At 37.3% G+C, this 17443-nt stretch overlaps 1 protein-coding gene across 2 annotated transcripts in view; it reads right to left on the reverse strand.

The window, feature by feature from the left end:
* rai14 (retinoic acid induced 14) overlaps nucleotides 1-17443 on the reverse strand; it is a 33188-nt gene that overhangs the window by 11041 nt on the left and 4704 nt on the right. For both annotated transcript variants that reach the window (XM_026297467.1, XM_026297466.1), the window contains exons 3-7: nucleotides 5819-5949; nucleotides 4102-4190; nucleotides 3744-3808; nucleotides 2457-2514; nucleotides 2112-2182 (exon numbers count right to left, since the gene is read on the reverse strand). In XM_026297467.1, coding sequence (XP_026153252.1) covers nucleotides 2112-2182; nucleotides 2457-2514; nucleotides 3744-3808; nucleotides 4102-4190; nucleotides 5819-5949 — 414 coding nt within the window. The remainder of the gene's footprint in view (nucleotides 1-2111; nucleotides 2183-2456; nucleotides 2515-3743; nucleotides 3809-4101; nucleotides 4191-5818; nucleotides 5950-17443) is intronic.

The raw sequence follows: 17443 nt of genomic DNA on the forward strand, positions 1-17443 counted from the left end.
CAGACATTTTCACAGGCCATTAAACTGTTAACAGTGGAACAAAAATTTAAAAAATAATTTAGAGTCCCATCCAACTGGAAAAAGCAAAAGAATGTCATGAAACAGTAAAGTGTGTCAGAATAGTTGTGTGTTTTATATTACAAGGCTGCTGCTTCCACACACACCACACAGAACAAAACTATGTTGTGGGTTCCTCTGAGCTCTGCTAAAGACTTTAACAGCCCTGTGGGTGCTGTGCTCAGTCTGTGTTTGTACTCAGTCTACTGTTTCTTCTCTGGAATCTTAGAGACAATTGTGTTTTCTTCTCAAGGAAAGAGTCGTGTGTGTGTGTGTGTGTGTGTGTGTGTGTGTGTGTGTGTATAAATTTGGACATACAGGGGTATTATGCTTTCAAACATATCTAATTGTGATAGCTCTGTCAGTCAAAGAAAATGCACACAAACATGCTAACTGTAACTATTTCACATACTGCTACAACAAGGTATCATATTATATTAGCCCATATTATATGTTACCTCCTATGTACAGTAAATAGTAGCATACATTGGAAATACTTCAGTAAAACAAATTTGTACTGAAGTACAGTACAACTGTATATTACACCACTGCCCTTTTCTGGTCTTTCAAGAATCCACTCAAACCAAACCCATGAATAAAGAGGCCACATCTAAACATTATAGTAAAACTGAGTTTATTTCTTTCCAATAGCTTTTAAACTACATATTACCAGTGTCTGAGCAGACATTAAGTTTACATTTACTTAATTATCTATAAACATTTTCTGATATACAGTACTGTATGTACTTTAAGACCTAGCAGATGGTGTTCTGTTCCTTTCAGCATCTTCCTCAGTGTTTCTCAAAGTCCAATACAGATTAAGTATAGATGTATATTACTGCCAAGATGTATACCTCAGGCCAACAAGTTGGCATGGTCTGCTCAGTACAGATATATAAATGTGTCCCAAATGACTTTGTGGTTCTCTATACAGGAACAGCAGAAATATCTTACTCACCCAAACAAGCACATACATATTTTGCAGATGATGGAAAAATAAATGCTGCTGAATGGAAGTTGTATCATGCATTGTCTTTATGTCAACAGAAAAACAGCTAATGCATAATTTTTCAGCCATGACACTATGATTTGTTTGTAAAATCTAAAATTAAATCTGGACAACACAATCAAGATTGTTGACAATGTTATTTGTGATGTTCAGTTTTTTGAGAAGGCTGCATGATTTTTCTGATCAATTGTTGGATGGATTAGAAATTCTTGAAAACGACGTATACATACACAGAAAGGTACCATATCTAGTTGAACCTGATTCAACTGCACAAGGATTTTAACAACCGTATATTTCAGCTTTAAAGTGCTTACAGTCAATGCTACCAAGTAGAAGCATGAATCAGCTTTAAACACCACAACATATAAGTTGTCACTGACTTTAACGGCGCTGAGGCTGCAACAAATTTCAAGTATAACTAAAATAACTTTACATGTTAGCTGAAAGACTACTGAGTGAGTTTAACTGTGGTGTGATAAAAGAAATAATGAAGACATAAAAACACATTCTCTTCTCTATTTTTTTCCTCTTATAACAAAGAGAGCATCTTTGTTCTTTTACACACACACTTACGCACGCACACACAAAATACCATGTTAACACAAACCCAAGTTGGGTAAAAACCAGAGGCATGGAGCATTACTGCAACGGAGACCATATGTCTGTGGCCTGAGAGTACTTCCCACAGCACAATCACCCTTTAATCCACACAAGACTGAAGAATATTCATCTTAAACCAGGATCATTCATATTGTAGATTTATGTCTGTGAGAGACAACTGCAATTAACCAATTTTAAAACAATGCTTTGCTTTTCTACTTTTCTAATAAACTCAAAATGTGTAACTTTTGAGATTCGACAAAAAATATAGACATAAATCCCAAAGAAAATCTAAAGTGTGCAAAAGGTGATTGAAGATAAAACAATTTAGTCTAGAAAAAACACAGTAAGAACTGATATGAATGAGTCTGAATAGAGTCTATTACTAAACTGCCAAGAAAAATAAGTCTGAGGAACAAAGAATAGAAGTAATAAAAGTACATACTGCATCTTTGAGGCTGACTGCACTTTTGAGTTCACACAGCAGTTGGACGGTCTGGATGTTCCCACTGGCAGCTGATGATAAAACAAAACAAAAAAAGAAGCACACAGGCATCCAATAATTGCAGCTTGGCTGGTTAGTTCTAGGATTAAATTATGCACACACTTTATCTGCTTTGTCTCCTCCTCTGATTCTCAGAAGACAAATTAATTGAATTGAAAACAAAACCATACAGGACAACGTACTTTCCCTTTTTACTGAAAAACACATGATACCAATAAGCTATTACTTCCACTTCTACTTTTTTCTTTTTTTTTTAGGTACCTCTTAAGATACTGAAATACTTACCAGCATGATGCAGTGCAGTCTTTCCTGAGCTGTCTACAGCATCGACAGGACATTTACTCTGGAGGGGAAATAGAAAAATACTAGATGTTCAAATTAATCTTACACATGGGTAATGAACCATTAAGAACATAAAATTAAACGCCAACTCTACAGAAATGTATTATTTTTCACTTCTGGTTTTGGGATGAACTGCTGTGATCTATCTAGCTGCTTTGCTTAAGACTCATTTAATAACTTTTTACAGTTCCCTAAATAACTTTCGAAACTTCTTAGAGGATATGCCTGACCTTCTCCAAAATGTATCCAGACAATTTTCAAAATGTCTTGCTTTTTATGTTTGTATCCACGATAATATTAGTAAACTTTATTTTCTTACAACAAAATCTGTTTACTTCTGTTTTTTTATGTAGATGTAGATATTACTGCATTTACATATTTATTTCCTTCCTATAGTTTGCTATTAGCAAGTTTGTTAAATTTTTTTACCAAAATGCCATTATACTGGTAAAAAAAAAAAAGTGAGCTACTAGTTAGCCACGAGCAAAATTCTGGCAACAAACCAGAATTATTCACTACAATGTCATTATTACTACATTATGTCTAGTATAACGTTGAACATATAACCTTACAATACAGTTGGAGGCACAGAAGCATAAAGCTACATAGAGCTTTACAAATCTTTCTCTGTCTACCAGTAGAATTGCATGGACATCTGACCAAGCAGGTGCACAGTGCTGAGATCCTGCAGACTGTCATGAGATAGTTCAGTCAGCAGTCAGTGCAGTGTGTTTGTGTGTGTGTGTTTGTCTGCTAACACACATAAAATGAGCAGATGAAATGAAGCAGTCGAACTGTTTAGTTGCAGACATCTTAACAGAATAGTGAGACTATTCAGACTGCAGGTTTCAAACGGTTCATGCTCGGTGCAGCTTTCACACTTTGCTGCACTGAGTAATGTCAGGCCTTCTTTGGGGCCAGAAGTGCCACTGTTGAATAATTCTTTATTTTAGATTTCTTGAACTATTTGTTGTATACCACTTTTGGAAAGCATTTAAATTAAACTGCAATACTGTATAACTATTATTAAATGACATACTCTTTATAACACTGGGCCCATATTGTTTTTTTGTGGCAACATACTGTAATGTATGTACATAGCTTGGTATATGGTAAAAGTTGTATTTTTGGTCATTTCAGTGCATTAATAATCCAGGTATAAAAACAGATTTTACAGAAACAAATAGCAATTTGTTATTTTTGAATCCCTCAATTACTTATCCATCTTACCTGAATGAGCTTCTTACAGCATTCAGTGTGATTGTTTTTGGCAGCCAGGTGTAAAGGATTAAAACCTGAAAAACAATCAAAAAAGATATTTGTTAAAGTGCATTATTTGGCTGAAAACACTAGTGACGAATTGCATAAAACTGAAAAGAAAGTATCCACAACAACATCTTAGAAGTTAAAGTGGCAATAGAAACAGTAAAATCATGGAAGTTGCAGAACCAGATCCTCATAAACATTGCAACTATGTTTTCTATTGTATTTTCTACTGAGAAACTATTTTTATGCAGAAATTTCATATAATATATTTGCAGTCCATGTAGCATCACCATATTTACCTACAGTACAGTACAGTACGTACCTGCAGCATCGGTGACTGACAGGTCAGCTCCATGAGCCAGGATGACAGAAAGGCAGTCTGTCTGACCACGTGAGGCTGCAACATGAAGACTGTACACAAACCCAGAGCAAAGACCAAACAATAACAAATCAGAAAAGCAGTAACTTGACTCTCAGTAGTTATATCACAACAATACTGACGCTTGTGTTATACAACTGCTTTCTTTTGCTAGTTTTCAGAGAAATATTGAAAATCTCCTTAATTAATTAGACTATTAAGACTATAATAGTGGTGGGTAGTGCTGAGCAGATCCCCTGACCAAATAAGAACAGTATCCTCACAATTTAGAGTGTACCTACGGTTTCAGAATGCAGACAGTCCACTGATTATTTTTTGTCTCCCCTGTATAAGAGGTAAAGCACTGCCTTGCATGTAAGAATGCCATAATTCGATATCAGCCTGTATGCAAAAAGCGCCCTCTGAATTGTACATGTCTGCCTGTGTGTATGTGTGGAGTAGGCAATCAATGCAACTGCTTTCCAGCTCAGTGAGCAGAATGAAAAAAAACCTCCTCTTGGTGAGGGCGTAGGATACACACACATACTCTTACAAATGCACGCAACTATGCCCACATGCCTTTCAATCAGGTTTTATCACCATAGAGATACTGTAGACTCCTCCTTTGTGTGTTTTGAAAAGCCTGGAGCATTACGATCCCAAACCACTGCATTCATCATGATTTACAAAGGCTGTGAGTATGCATCTGCATGCGTCTGTGTTCATATCATACACACAAAAAAGGGTCAAGGATGCAAACCACATTGGAGTAAAAAGCCTGTGTTTTTGTCAGCATGTAAAAATCTGCACAATCATTTCTCACCACATTCGTTCCCATGTTTTGATGTTCCTAGCTCTCTATGAGCTGTTCAACACATTGAGGTCAGCGGGTGTTGTGTTTCAGAAAAAGAAAAGGGTCAAATATTAACACAGAGCCTCTGTGTTATCAAGAATCTCAACCTGTGTGCAATGAGCTTCGCTGTGCCTGGCTCTCCAGGAGGCTGAATGAATGGTTGCAAAATGTCAACCTTTCAGGAACTAAGAAAAAACAGCTGTATTTTTAGACTGGGCATTCATTTTTGTGATGGGGAGAGTGAAAGTAGTTTCACAAGCCCAACATCCTGCAGAGGTATAGGTCCTTAAATTCAAAGGAAAACAATCACCAATACTTGATAATGTGTTCCTGAAATTTAATACAGTGATTTTTATTTTACTACAATCACACCATTCTTTGTCAGGTTTTTTTGTTGAAATGTAAGATTATTCTCACATAGTGCCTTGTTTACTTGTTAGATATCACTAGACCATGCAGCAACTGGTGATTTGCACATTTATTCTTTTCAGGTTGTGGGTTTTCCATCCTTGTCATTATAGTAGATCTTAATCCAAGTGTTTTGTTTTTTTTATTAAAGCTGTTTCTCATATCTTTTATCATACAAAATAAATCAAAAACTACTGTCTCAGTCAGAGAAACTATACTACTACACTAGAGACATACACTACTTTCTTACAATAGATTTATGTTACTCTCTTGTCCACTAGGATTCATGCACTGATTACAAAGACATATAAATCAATAAAGAGCACAAATCTGCTATAGAGACAAATTCATTGACTGGTACATTTGTAACAAAATCCACTTTTAATTTATTCTTTTGCAGATGAAAGTCAGAATACTTACGCTGATTTGCCCTCGCTGTCCAGCTTGACAGTGCTGGCACCTTTCTTGGCAAGGAGGGATGCTACCTTCTCCACCTCGCCATGCTCCACCGCTGCAAGTAGACGTTCATCGTTCTTGTTCCATTCATTGACCTATAGCAAGGTGAGAAGGTGAGACAAAAAGATGTAATCAGTGGATAATGGGAAACCAGGAGGTGGTAGACAATATATTGTAAATATTGTACTATGTATTTATGTATTTCACTAAACTTAACCATCACACTCATTATAACAAACACAGAATGATGTAAGCAGTCTTTAAACCGATGTTTTACAGACAATAAGACATTTGAGTCAACCATGCACTTTCTTTCTAACTGTATGTATTCCTAACAATTATGTGCTGTTGTCAGACTGACATTACCAAATCATATTTTGAACTCTAAATTGATGAGATGCTCTAAATCTGACTGAGGTTTCTCACTGGGAGAAAATGTTTTCTTGGCTCTACTATGTTCTACATTAAACGCACATACACACACTCATAAGCACATTCGGTGTGGACATGTACACTGACACACACAAACCAAATGGCCCCACATTTGTATTACTGACAGGTTATTCAGACAGTGCCAAGTCAGCTTTTGGAAAACTTCAAGCATGATCTCATACAGAGATTGTACAGCACAGCAAGCTTTATGAGCTGTCTAACCCTAACCTTAGCATTTACCACGATCAAGCATCAAGTTTAAAAAAGACTTTGGACTCAAACTAAAATTAGGAATATCTAGCTAGAAAAAAAAAAGCATGACCATTAACACAAAGTGTAAAGTGTCTGATCATTTAGAGATGAATTTAACATATCAAAAAGGAAAATGGATATAAAGAAATTGCTGGAGCAGGTTGTAACTAAATTTGTTTCCCTAATCTGAGCAAAGTGTGGAGAAGAACTGAACTCATGGACCCAAAACATGTTGGCAGCATGACTTCACTAGTCAGCTCTCCCTACAATCAGCTGTGCTTATTAGGATGAAGAACAGTATTAGATTTCACCTGATAGCCTACTGACCTACACGTGATAAGTGGCTGAATCTCTTGACTCCACAAATTCCTGTGGTGGCAAACTGTACCCTGTCTTAGGAGAGCAATACACCAACACAGTGATACACTGTATAAATAGCCTCTGTGGCAAACACCCAAATGCAATCACTGCAATACATTTTGCACAGCTGGTGGAAAAACCCAGTGCTATAAAAATCCCTTCTGTCCCTGAAACAGCTAGGTTGACAACTAAACTCTTTAGCCCAAGTACAGAGATTTTGTAATGCAGACAAGTGAGGAAATGAAAAATACTTAATTGTCGCTGTTTTGAAAACAAAAGAACTCTCAGATTCCGCAAAGTGTAGACATTTTTTTCATGACCTGCAAAGAGTTCTGGAAAATTGATTCTTGTGATACATGCTTCAAGGCACTAAGGTGATAGGTGATATACTATTTGGGAGGTGGTGTAAGAGGAGAAGGTTCTCTGACAGACTGAAATAACAGATTGGATATAAAGACCCTTGGCTGAGCATGGACGGAGGTGAAAAAGATATAGAAATCTGCCAGGTGTCCTACCTAATCTTTGACAAAGGTCAGCATGTATATTCAGAACTGAAGAAAGACCAGATCAGCGTTAATACAAAATCAATGCAGAATCTGAATTTTAACAAATTTATCATGTGTAAATAAAAAGCAAAAGAACACACAGATTATACTTTGATAAATTTGTCTCTTAATTTGCTTGGGTAATGTGAGGTGGTGTTAACAAGTGCTTTTGTGACCCACAGTTATTGAGCAGCCTAACAACAGTCCAGAGATACTCATGTTTTTAAGTAAGGTTCATCCTTCAAACCAGTTAGGGAAGGCCAAAGTCCCCTGACTTTGTGACAACTTACATGAGGCAGCTTGCTTTAGAGACTTACACTAGCACCAGTGGACAATTCTCCTCTGATTTCTGTCATAGGAGTAGGTTTTACATTTTACTCCAGCAGTGAGGTGCTCATCACCTATGCAAGCACTTCTATGTTATTTAAAATAAAGAGTCATGGTGCTATTTCAAACAACAGCCATACTTAAGTTTGTTTTTCTAAATTACTAAGTAAATTTTGTGGGGCCTAGGTGGCTTATTGCCTCTGTTAAACAATCTCTCTGGGGAAACCCTGTGGTCTGGAACACAACACTCTTAAAGGTATTGTGTGGTTGGGGGTAAGGGAAAACAGAACAGAGAAGTCAGAGAATGTGCTTCTGGCGTGCAGCAAATTGTGATGCAGTATCAGTACATGACACATAGCTGAAGCTATAAAGGACATATCCCATATGGTATTCACAGGTGGGCTAGATTTGAAAACCAAGCTGTCGGTATAAAAAGTCTCATGATTTAGGCAATCCAATACTAGACACAGGTACACTTACAAGATAGTAGAAGAACTGAAAAGTGCTAGATCATAAGACATAAAGGAAGAAAAATCTACTAAAATCATCAAAGACAATGTAAAAGCAACTTTGGGTGGTTTGTTTACATTGCTCAACACATTTAATTGTGCTTGTTTATTAGTACCCAGTGCTTTCCTAATCTTGTTATCTGGACACGAGGAAGGGTGGAACTTACTGCTTTAATTGAGTGCCTTTGTAATCTGGAAACAGCAGCAAAACAAACTTACTTCTGCACATGACAGATGAATAACAGGGACAGTCAGATCTTGCAGATGGTGAAATGACACTTAATATGACTTAATCAGGCTGCTACCTGAACCTTACGTTACATGCGATTCTTTACTGGAAATGAACACTGCTGTTACTGTTTGCATTCATTTTTATGCTAATAGACTATTCAGAATCTTCTCATTCCTAGTATCGTACAATGGAAGTAAACAGCAAATCCTAAACTCCTGGTACGAAATGGTAGTGCTCAATTCCCACAAACATGTTTGACCTTGAGTAAGGAGGACTAATCTGGAAAATAAGGTTACATACTTTTACAGTGGAGATATGGCCTAGTGAAGAAAGCTAAGGTCCAGGGATATGAGTAGATGTTTAGGGTCATTAAAAAAACATTGACAGAAACACAAGGCTACCAGTTTTCTGTGTAACTTGCTTCAGTAAGTATTTTTTCATACTGTAGATGGCTATGAGAGTTAGAGTAGAGTTTGTTTAGGAAAGAAGCAAACAGCAAAACGAATCAGAATTCTTGCAGACTTGATTCTTAAACACTATATTAACAGAAATGAAACATCTTCATCCCAAACCTGACCACTATGCAGTTGACATTTACACTGAATGCTACCATCATGGTCTTATTAACAAGAACTGCACATGGGAGAAAAACTGTATTGGACTTTGAACTCCTACTAACACAAATACCTCCTACTAGGCACCAATAGAAAAAAATTACAGGGGAAACACTGATGTACTGTGTAGCATGATCCCGCCTAATGGTCTCTGTGATTTTAATAGGCTGAACAAAAATGAAGGGCCACTGCAGAGCAGATAGAGCATTGTGGCACAGATAGCATTAGACTACATTGTAATGGACAGGTTTAAGTGGAGCGGAATGCACTGCTCCAGTTTCAGCCACATACACAACGTGTGTCATCTCAGTGAGGCTGATGAAATAATCATGTGCTGGCAGCGGTGCTGCAAAATCAGCATGGGCCTCTGCTTCAACAAACAGTAATGGAACAAAGCATGTTTAGGAGTTTTCTACATGAAAGTAAGAACATAATACTGAAAAATGTTGCCTGCTCTGTAAGAAAGAAAAAGATTATTATTTAACACATGTCTCTGTCATAGTTTAAAAGCATTCCTGATTCTATGCCATCTAAAACAGCTGCATGTAGTTTATGGTCTTTACAGACTAGCAGGAAGGTCAGCTATACCAGTTACAGAAAAATGTAATATGTGGGTTCTGAGTTAAAAGGTTCTTTTTGTGATGAGAAAACAGATGTGGAGACAAATAGGTAATAGGGTTGTTACGACAACCAGATCTAAAGTGATTTTACAAACCATCTTCTCAGTTGTGAGGACTTGTTTTTCTTCGTATTATGTGATACAAATGAATATCTTTGGGTGTTTTAGGGAAATTGGACACAAACAAATAATTGGAGCTTTAGAAAATGTTTTTATATATTACACACCAAATAATTCATCAAGTTAGAGTCATTGATAGATGAATTGTTGACCAAAATAATCATTAGTTGCATGGCTACATGTCATGTTTGCTCTCTGTCCAGAAAACATGTGAAACACAATACAAAACAGATCAGCCAAGGTACAACACATTATCTCTAAATTACATTGGACAATATCTCCATGTACTGAATACTGCAGGCTTGGCCTATACTGTGTTGCACCAACCTATGGTTACATACATTATATTATCCTAAAGACCACTGTCCTGTGTGTTATGTCAGGAAATGGATTTAACTCTCTTGCTTTCAGTTCTGCTTCTTCGACTGCGCCTGCCCTGTCTGCCTGTTTTCACCTGGTTCCCCTCAGGTTCTCCATCTCTTTTTTTGTGCTGCAGTAAGTGCTCATACACTGGAATCAGGGTGTGGACAGTAGTGTTTGTTCCCTCTCTGTCTTTAGCCTTACACTCATTAAGACACACAGAAAGGTCACTGATAACGCTAAGTGTTTCCTGTTTGTCCAGGCCTGAGGCTGGCTGCAAGGACAAGGACAGGAGAGCAAGGGGCCTATGTGTAAGATAAGTAGACATAAGAAAAAGAGAAAGGAAATGAGGTGAGTTGGGAGAGACACTGAGAAACAAAGTAAAACTGGAGTGTCTTAAATTTTTACCAGTAATTTGACTTATTTTCTTACCTCCCTCTTTCCTTTTAGCCCTCTCCTCATGTCTCACAGGCATTAATTCCTCTGTCTATGAAGTCTTTAAGACCAATTACTGAATCACAACTTCAAGTATATCTGCTCAAAGGATTTTTTTTCTGTTTTTCCTGTTTTCTGACAGAAAAACAAACTAAGATGGTGAGACAGTAATTCCACATCATGTTCTGTATGTTTGAAGAGTGAAGCTGCTAAGTGCAGATTGACTTTAGAGAATTTACATTAGAAAACCTTTAGTATTTCCTTCCAAAGACAAAATAACAGTTTTGTTGATCTACCAATAAAACGCTTCTTTGATTGCCTTTACAAGTCTCACTATACAGAATCACTACAAAAACAGAGATGAAGGCAGAGACTCTGTTTATTTTGATCCCGATGCTTTACAGCAGTTCAATTTATAACGCGATTTAAAATTAAGCTTGACATGTTGAATACAGAGGCCAGGAGGCCTTCATGGCGCTTGTTTGCCAGATTTGTGCACTTTGTGAACAGGAGGTCTAAAGATTAGAAAACTTAAGTTTACATATCTGCGGCAAATTTCATGGAAATGTCAACCCATTTTTGGTTGGACAAGAAAAACAAAAACTTTGACATGAGGAGAAACAAAAAGGAAATGGATGGTGAACTCACAGCAGACTGAGTGAGAAGGTGGTCTGTCTGAAGAGTGAGACCAACTAACCTAAAGGCTAAAACATGGAAGAGAAATAGACTAAGTCTGATTATGTCAAGAGAAAAAAAAAAAACAAGCAAAACAGCAAGAAATTACAGGAATGAAATGTAAAAACAAACTCAATCAAGTCTTTCCTTCCAGGAAGTAGAGGAGAAGATGGAAGAGTGAACAGTATACTGAACAAAAAGAAACAGTGAAAGAAAGACAGACTGACACATCTACAATATCTCTGCCCTTTGATCAGTAGTTGCTGTTAACTTCAAACCCCTTATCTGCAACAAAGCAGATGCTCAAATGTCCTCAAACAATACATCCTTTCTCTCAGACCACAGCTGAAACCGCTTACTGCCCTTTGTAATACAAACACACACACACACACACACACACAATAATAGTTTACTAGACTCTGAAACTAAAACCCAGAATAAGAGAGTTAGGAGACAGAACTGTTAAACAAAGACCAGATGGTTGCTGTCATAATGAAAGACGCTCTTACGTATTTCACAACACTGCCCAATCTGGACTGCATGTTTAGATAATGAAACAAATTTACATCATGAGAACATTTTTCTTATTTGGCAACTGTTTTCAATCCACTGCAATTTTCCCGGTACAACCCACTCTCCTCTGGGTTGTCCACTCCAATGTATTTCACTAGAAACTAGTGAACATGGGTATGGTCAGTATATTGTATATTATATGAACATCAGCCAATGGTGTAGTAAAGAATATTGATCTATTATTGCGCTCTATAACAATATCAGTCACAGCAGACAGTCTCAAAGTTAATGCCAGAATTTACGTCTTTTTCATTTCACACTCTTTATTTCCTTGTCAGCATTACTCATGCTGCAACGCAACTGCCAAATATTTTGGCTAGCGATATTTTGTTAGCGGTTAATGTAGTGTTGATCTAGCAGTCCTCCACTCTCTCCTAAAAATTTTAAACTGCAGTGGAGTACCTGTAATGCTAAGACTTCACAGATTTAGGGGGGAAAAAAAGTTATGTCATTCATCAGCCTCTCTTGCCTCTCTTTTCCCTTTACTTCAGCATCAACCCTTAAAAAACTCACAATAGTTGACCAGTGTTCAGACCTCTAACTTCCTTTTATTTTAGTGCTTTTCTTGTACACTTCTCATAACAATTTGAGCGAGAAATACTATGAGGCCACTCATTCACAAATGCTGTGAATATCAGTGAATCAGGTGAATATGCAATGTGTTTTCAGACATACTGGTGGAAATAAATTCAATTTATGATATTGTTCTCGCCACTGAAAAGTAGTTATTGTTCATTTTAAAGCTGGACCATTGGTGTAGTCCCACATGGGACATTTATTAGTGAAAGAAGACCCCCAGAAAAAAAAATAGCCCTCATGCAACACTTCCTCCTAACACAAATAGCCTTTCCTGCCCTATAAATAAACATTGCTGGACTTGGAAAGCAACCAGCCTCATTATGCTCCAGTGCTGCTCATAAAGTCAGTGGAGTAGGGCAAAAATACACTGTATCACACATTTCAGTCAGGACTAGGCTGAACAAACACACTCACGCAAACACACACATGCACACAGACATCAGTCAGTGTCCAGAGACAAAAAGTAGATTAAAACCATAATTTACATAGTGTGAACAACCATTGTGTTGAACTCTAGGGACAAAGCCCAAAACAGGAAAGACTGTATGTCAAGACTAGTTTAAAGTTGTGTCCATAAAACTGTCAGTCAATTCTATGGCATAATCATTAGATAGAACAAAAAACACATCTCACAGATGTTTACAGACTTCTTGGATGTAAGCAATAAATCAAATGCCACAAGTCTCTCATGAAGGAAAGTTCTTAGTTTTTCAGGTGAACTGAGTCTAACCCTCCTCCATCCATTTTCAAGCATTAATATTGTTCCAGTTGTTCAGAGCAGGCCAAACTAAACAACTTGGCTGAACTGTACTGGGGGTGGAGGGGCCCAACAGCCCTTCATGTTCAAACTGTTTCTCTCCTGCACACTCTCTTTCCTGTCACCCTCAATCTCTCCTCCTTAGTCTTTTAATCATATCTTCCTTCTTTCCTTCCTTGCAATTCTTGTTTTAAATTAAATATAGTTCACAACTAATCCTTTTCCATGACCTTTTACTGAACCCTCCTCACTCGCCATACCTGCTTTTTTATGTTCCTGCTGGCTCCATCTTTATCACTGTGTCTTATACCACTACTTCATCTACGCTGTAATTCTGAACCATGTTAGGACTTTAAACTCACTAGTTAATTAACTTCTACAAACAAAATCTCATCAACAAACAAAGAAGGGAGCAGACAAGCACTTTGCATCACTCCTGATGCTCTCACACCCACATCAGATTACAAACATGCCCATGCACCAACACACACATAAATGAGCTTGCAAATACATGCAGACACCAAGATCGCACCCTCCTCCCTTTACTATGCTCAGTAATTGAAGTACAGTATTTGCTGATGAGCAGGTTTCCTGGCTCACGTGTAGTTCACGTACAAAGGCTGTAAGAAATAAAGACATCCCATAGGCAGTTCCTAATTGATTTGGATCTATGTTTAACTAGCCCCTAAGCCATTTTCCTCTGTTCTTTCTTGTATTAAACTAGTTCATGTCAGTGCTGTTGAAAACTAACTAATCATGGGAACTGAGGCAGCAGCATAGGTGGAATGGACATCTGCACAATGCATGAGTTACTGTCAACAAGTAAAGTAGAACAAGTGCTGAGAAAAGACCATTTATCTTGAGACTAGCCAGTTGCATGTAGGAGACATAAGAAAAACAATTGGCTAGATGATATTTACATATTTCAAACCTAGAGCAACCTCTATGACTAGGCCTGCTCTAACATATTGAATAAAATGAAATGAAGAGTATCTCCCAAATTATGGGAACCTGAGCCATGCAGTTGACTAACATGCAGTTGACTAGCCAGTGGGAGGCTCATCCTCCAGACATTATGAGTAAATGAAACTAATAACTGATATGAACCTAAGTTTATTTTAATACTCCGCACTTAGTTGCAATTTCTCTGTCAGCTCTAGCTACAATCTGAATATATTGTAAACAGTAAGCAAACAGGGTCGTCATTATCCTGTGTGTGTTCTACTGTTGCTGACAATTAACACAGAGACAGATATGCACCCTTCCTCCATCTCCCCTCTCCCAGATTAATGCTTAGGAGTCCCTGAGGTTTAGCTGTCACTCCCGCTAATACCCTTTCACTACACCCAGGCAGAACAAACCATTCCATGCCAAACTGAGCCAGAACAGTTTGGCATGGAGGAGAACTGAGTGGAAATATTTCAGGTTGGCTTTTAGATAAAAAGAAACCTTCAACTGAAGGACTGGTGCATTATTACCTTACTATATAATCATTTTTATTTTGAAACTGCACTGGGTTTCAACTTTTTTGGAAAAAGTAGAGTAACATTTTTCTCTAATGGCTTTTTCCTTGCTGTGAGAAGAAGCAGCCAGTGAAATATGGTTTAATATTTTCAACCACACAGTACACATGACATTTTAAAAATGTTTTCAGATGATCCGCATGTGATTTTCTTCACAATGGTGCTCCAGTAAACAAAGCATTCAAACTCATTTCATAACTCCTGATAAGGAGGACTTACTTAATTCCTCTAATATTTACACAGCTAAATTCATTCTATACATTTTGAAGATGTCAAAAATACAGCAAATAGTAAGTGCACAGTAGCTTTGAACATTATGTAGCTTGTATGAATAGAAGCAATGAAACAGCTGCTTAGAGTGAGAGGAGACAGGATAATCCACACATCAATTAGACACAGACTGGATGATAAGGTGGGGGTGTGCGTGTGTTTGTCTGCACATATGCTGGACACTGGTCTATGTACATGCGTGTGAAAGTGTAATTGTGTGTGTGTGTGTGTGTGTGTGTGTGTGTGTGTGTGTGCGTGCGTGTGTGTGTGTGCGTGTGTGTGTGTGTGTGTAAGCCCTGAGTAATCCTGCTTAGTATAGCAGCTGGGGGCGCAGGTTTAAGTAACAGTTGAACTGTGACAGTTTGAAGGGCTGTCTACAATCATTGTCTACAATAGAATAACAATAATATGTAAACACTAAGTATATGTGTGCACAACAGCACAATCATAAAGTACTGTGCTTGGGGAATGGTAGTAATAGTCTAAGATAATAATGGATAAGATAACAGTCTAAGTAAATTAACAAATTTAGGGCAGCTCTGCTAAAACAGCAGGGACTGAGTTGTTAATATGGACTCAAAGGGTCAGTGTACAATAAAAAATTGAATCAACATTTCTCAAAGTGATTACTGTTTTTTAAGCTTAACGTTGTTTCAACCATGCTTGTAGTATGATCTTTCAGTTAGTGTACTGTATATATAATATTACAGTACCATTTAGGGTTGGTTGTGAAAACAATACCTTTTTCCACAAGCCTATGTTGTTCTTGCAATAGTTTTGAATAATGTAAAACAATACCCAACTAACTAATTGATAGATATATTACAGTACCTACTGAATTTAAATTCAATCACAGAAAAGATAACTTTTCTTATTGGCAATAGCAGTACAGCTAAATCATTTCTGACAGATCACTGTTCAGTCATGGCTGAAGCAGAATGTCTGCCTGCAAGACTCTCTGTGGCTGTTCGCCAAACCCATTCCCAGAAACGAGATTACACCGTCTGCTTGCCTTAAACACTGCTCTCACACACACTCATTCTCTCTCTCACTCACACACACGCACACGCACGCACACACACACACACACCCTCATTATACTGACTATTTGGCCAAATAGGCTTACACAGAATGATCCACAATCCAAAAATGTCAATGATGTATTTCACAGACATATTCAGGCAGACACAGACAAACAGAAACAATGCTTGAATTCAGACAGAGTCTAGCAAACACTGATTCAATTTGAGCTCGCATAACTAAACACCTGCTTTCAGTCTGATAAAACAACACTTTTGTTACTCACTTTTAGCCATTGGCATGCACAGAATTTTGTTGGACACATTTAATGTTGAAGTTAGATCATAAAACAACCATGATGATACCACCACAGAAAAAAATTTTGCCACTGCTACATAATCTGTGAGGGGAAAAAATAAATAAATCACACGTTCAGTTGTGTTCTTGGTTCATTTGTGCAGCATTAATGTGTTGTTTAATATTAAGTTTTGGCAATGCATGAACACCTTTAATGTGACTGGCACACTATATAGGCTTACAGTGCAGCATTTGAATACGCTGTAAGCAAATAGGGTCATCATTATCCTGTGTGTGTTCTACTGTTACTGACAATATGACAACCTTGGAGAAAGATGATCTACATAACCTGGCGAGTCTGAATGAATATACAGTTTAGGATCATTTGCATGGCCAAACATATTTTCCAGTTAGTAAAGCAATAACGGAACAGTTAACTTAATGAAACATAACCAGACCTTAATAATTAACCTCAAATGGTATCTAGCTGTGGGACAGTCTAATTGCTTAAGCACCTATTAACATAAAACTTGTTTTTCATAAAGTACCATGTGACATCATGGTATAATGTTACAAAAGGCAATCAGGTGTTGTATATCACATATCGTTCGTATAAACCATCATCTGTTTATTGAGTTTAGTTTATGGCTACACTACTACAGCAAATGAAAAGTTCTAGATGTCTCCTGCATATTTATGGAATAAAGTTACATAATCAGAGTGGAGTGCCATTAAATATTTCTTGATGTGGAATGGAATTTTAAATTAAGATTTGTTGGCCTGCAAACTTAATACAGTGTCCCTGATGTAGGCCCAGTGGAGTTAGACAAAAAATGAATCATGAGTGATTATTAGTTTGTAATGTCTACATGACATCACTGATAGTTTTGACTCTACTGATGGCAAGGGTCTTGTTAAAAAACATTTAGATGTGTCACAATAGTAAAATCACATTCATGGCTGTATTCTATCTAGTTTTTCCCGTTCCAGGCCTTTGGTATTAATGACTTGGGACATTTTAAAGAGAACCTTGATGTTATTAGTCACACCTTTTATAACACAGTAGGCCTTCCTGATAAGGAATATATCA

This window comes from Mastacembelus armatus, chromosome 12, assembly GCF_900324485.2.
Source record: "Mastacembelus armatus chromosome 12, fMasArm1.2, whole genome shotgun sequence".
Taxonomy (NCBI): domain Eukaryota; kingdom Metazoa; phylum Chordata; class Actinopteri; order Synbranchiformes; family Mastacembelidae; genus Mastacembelus; species Mastacembelus armatus.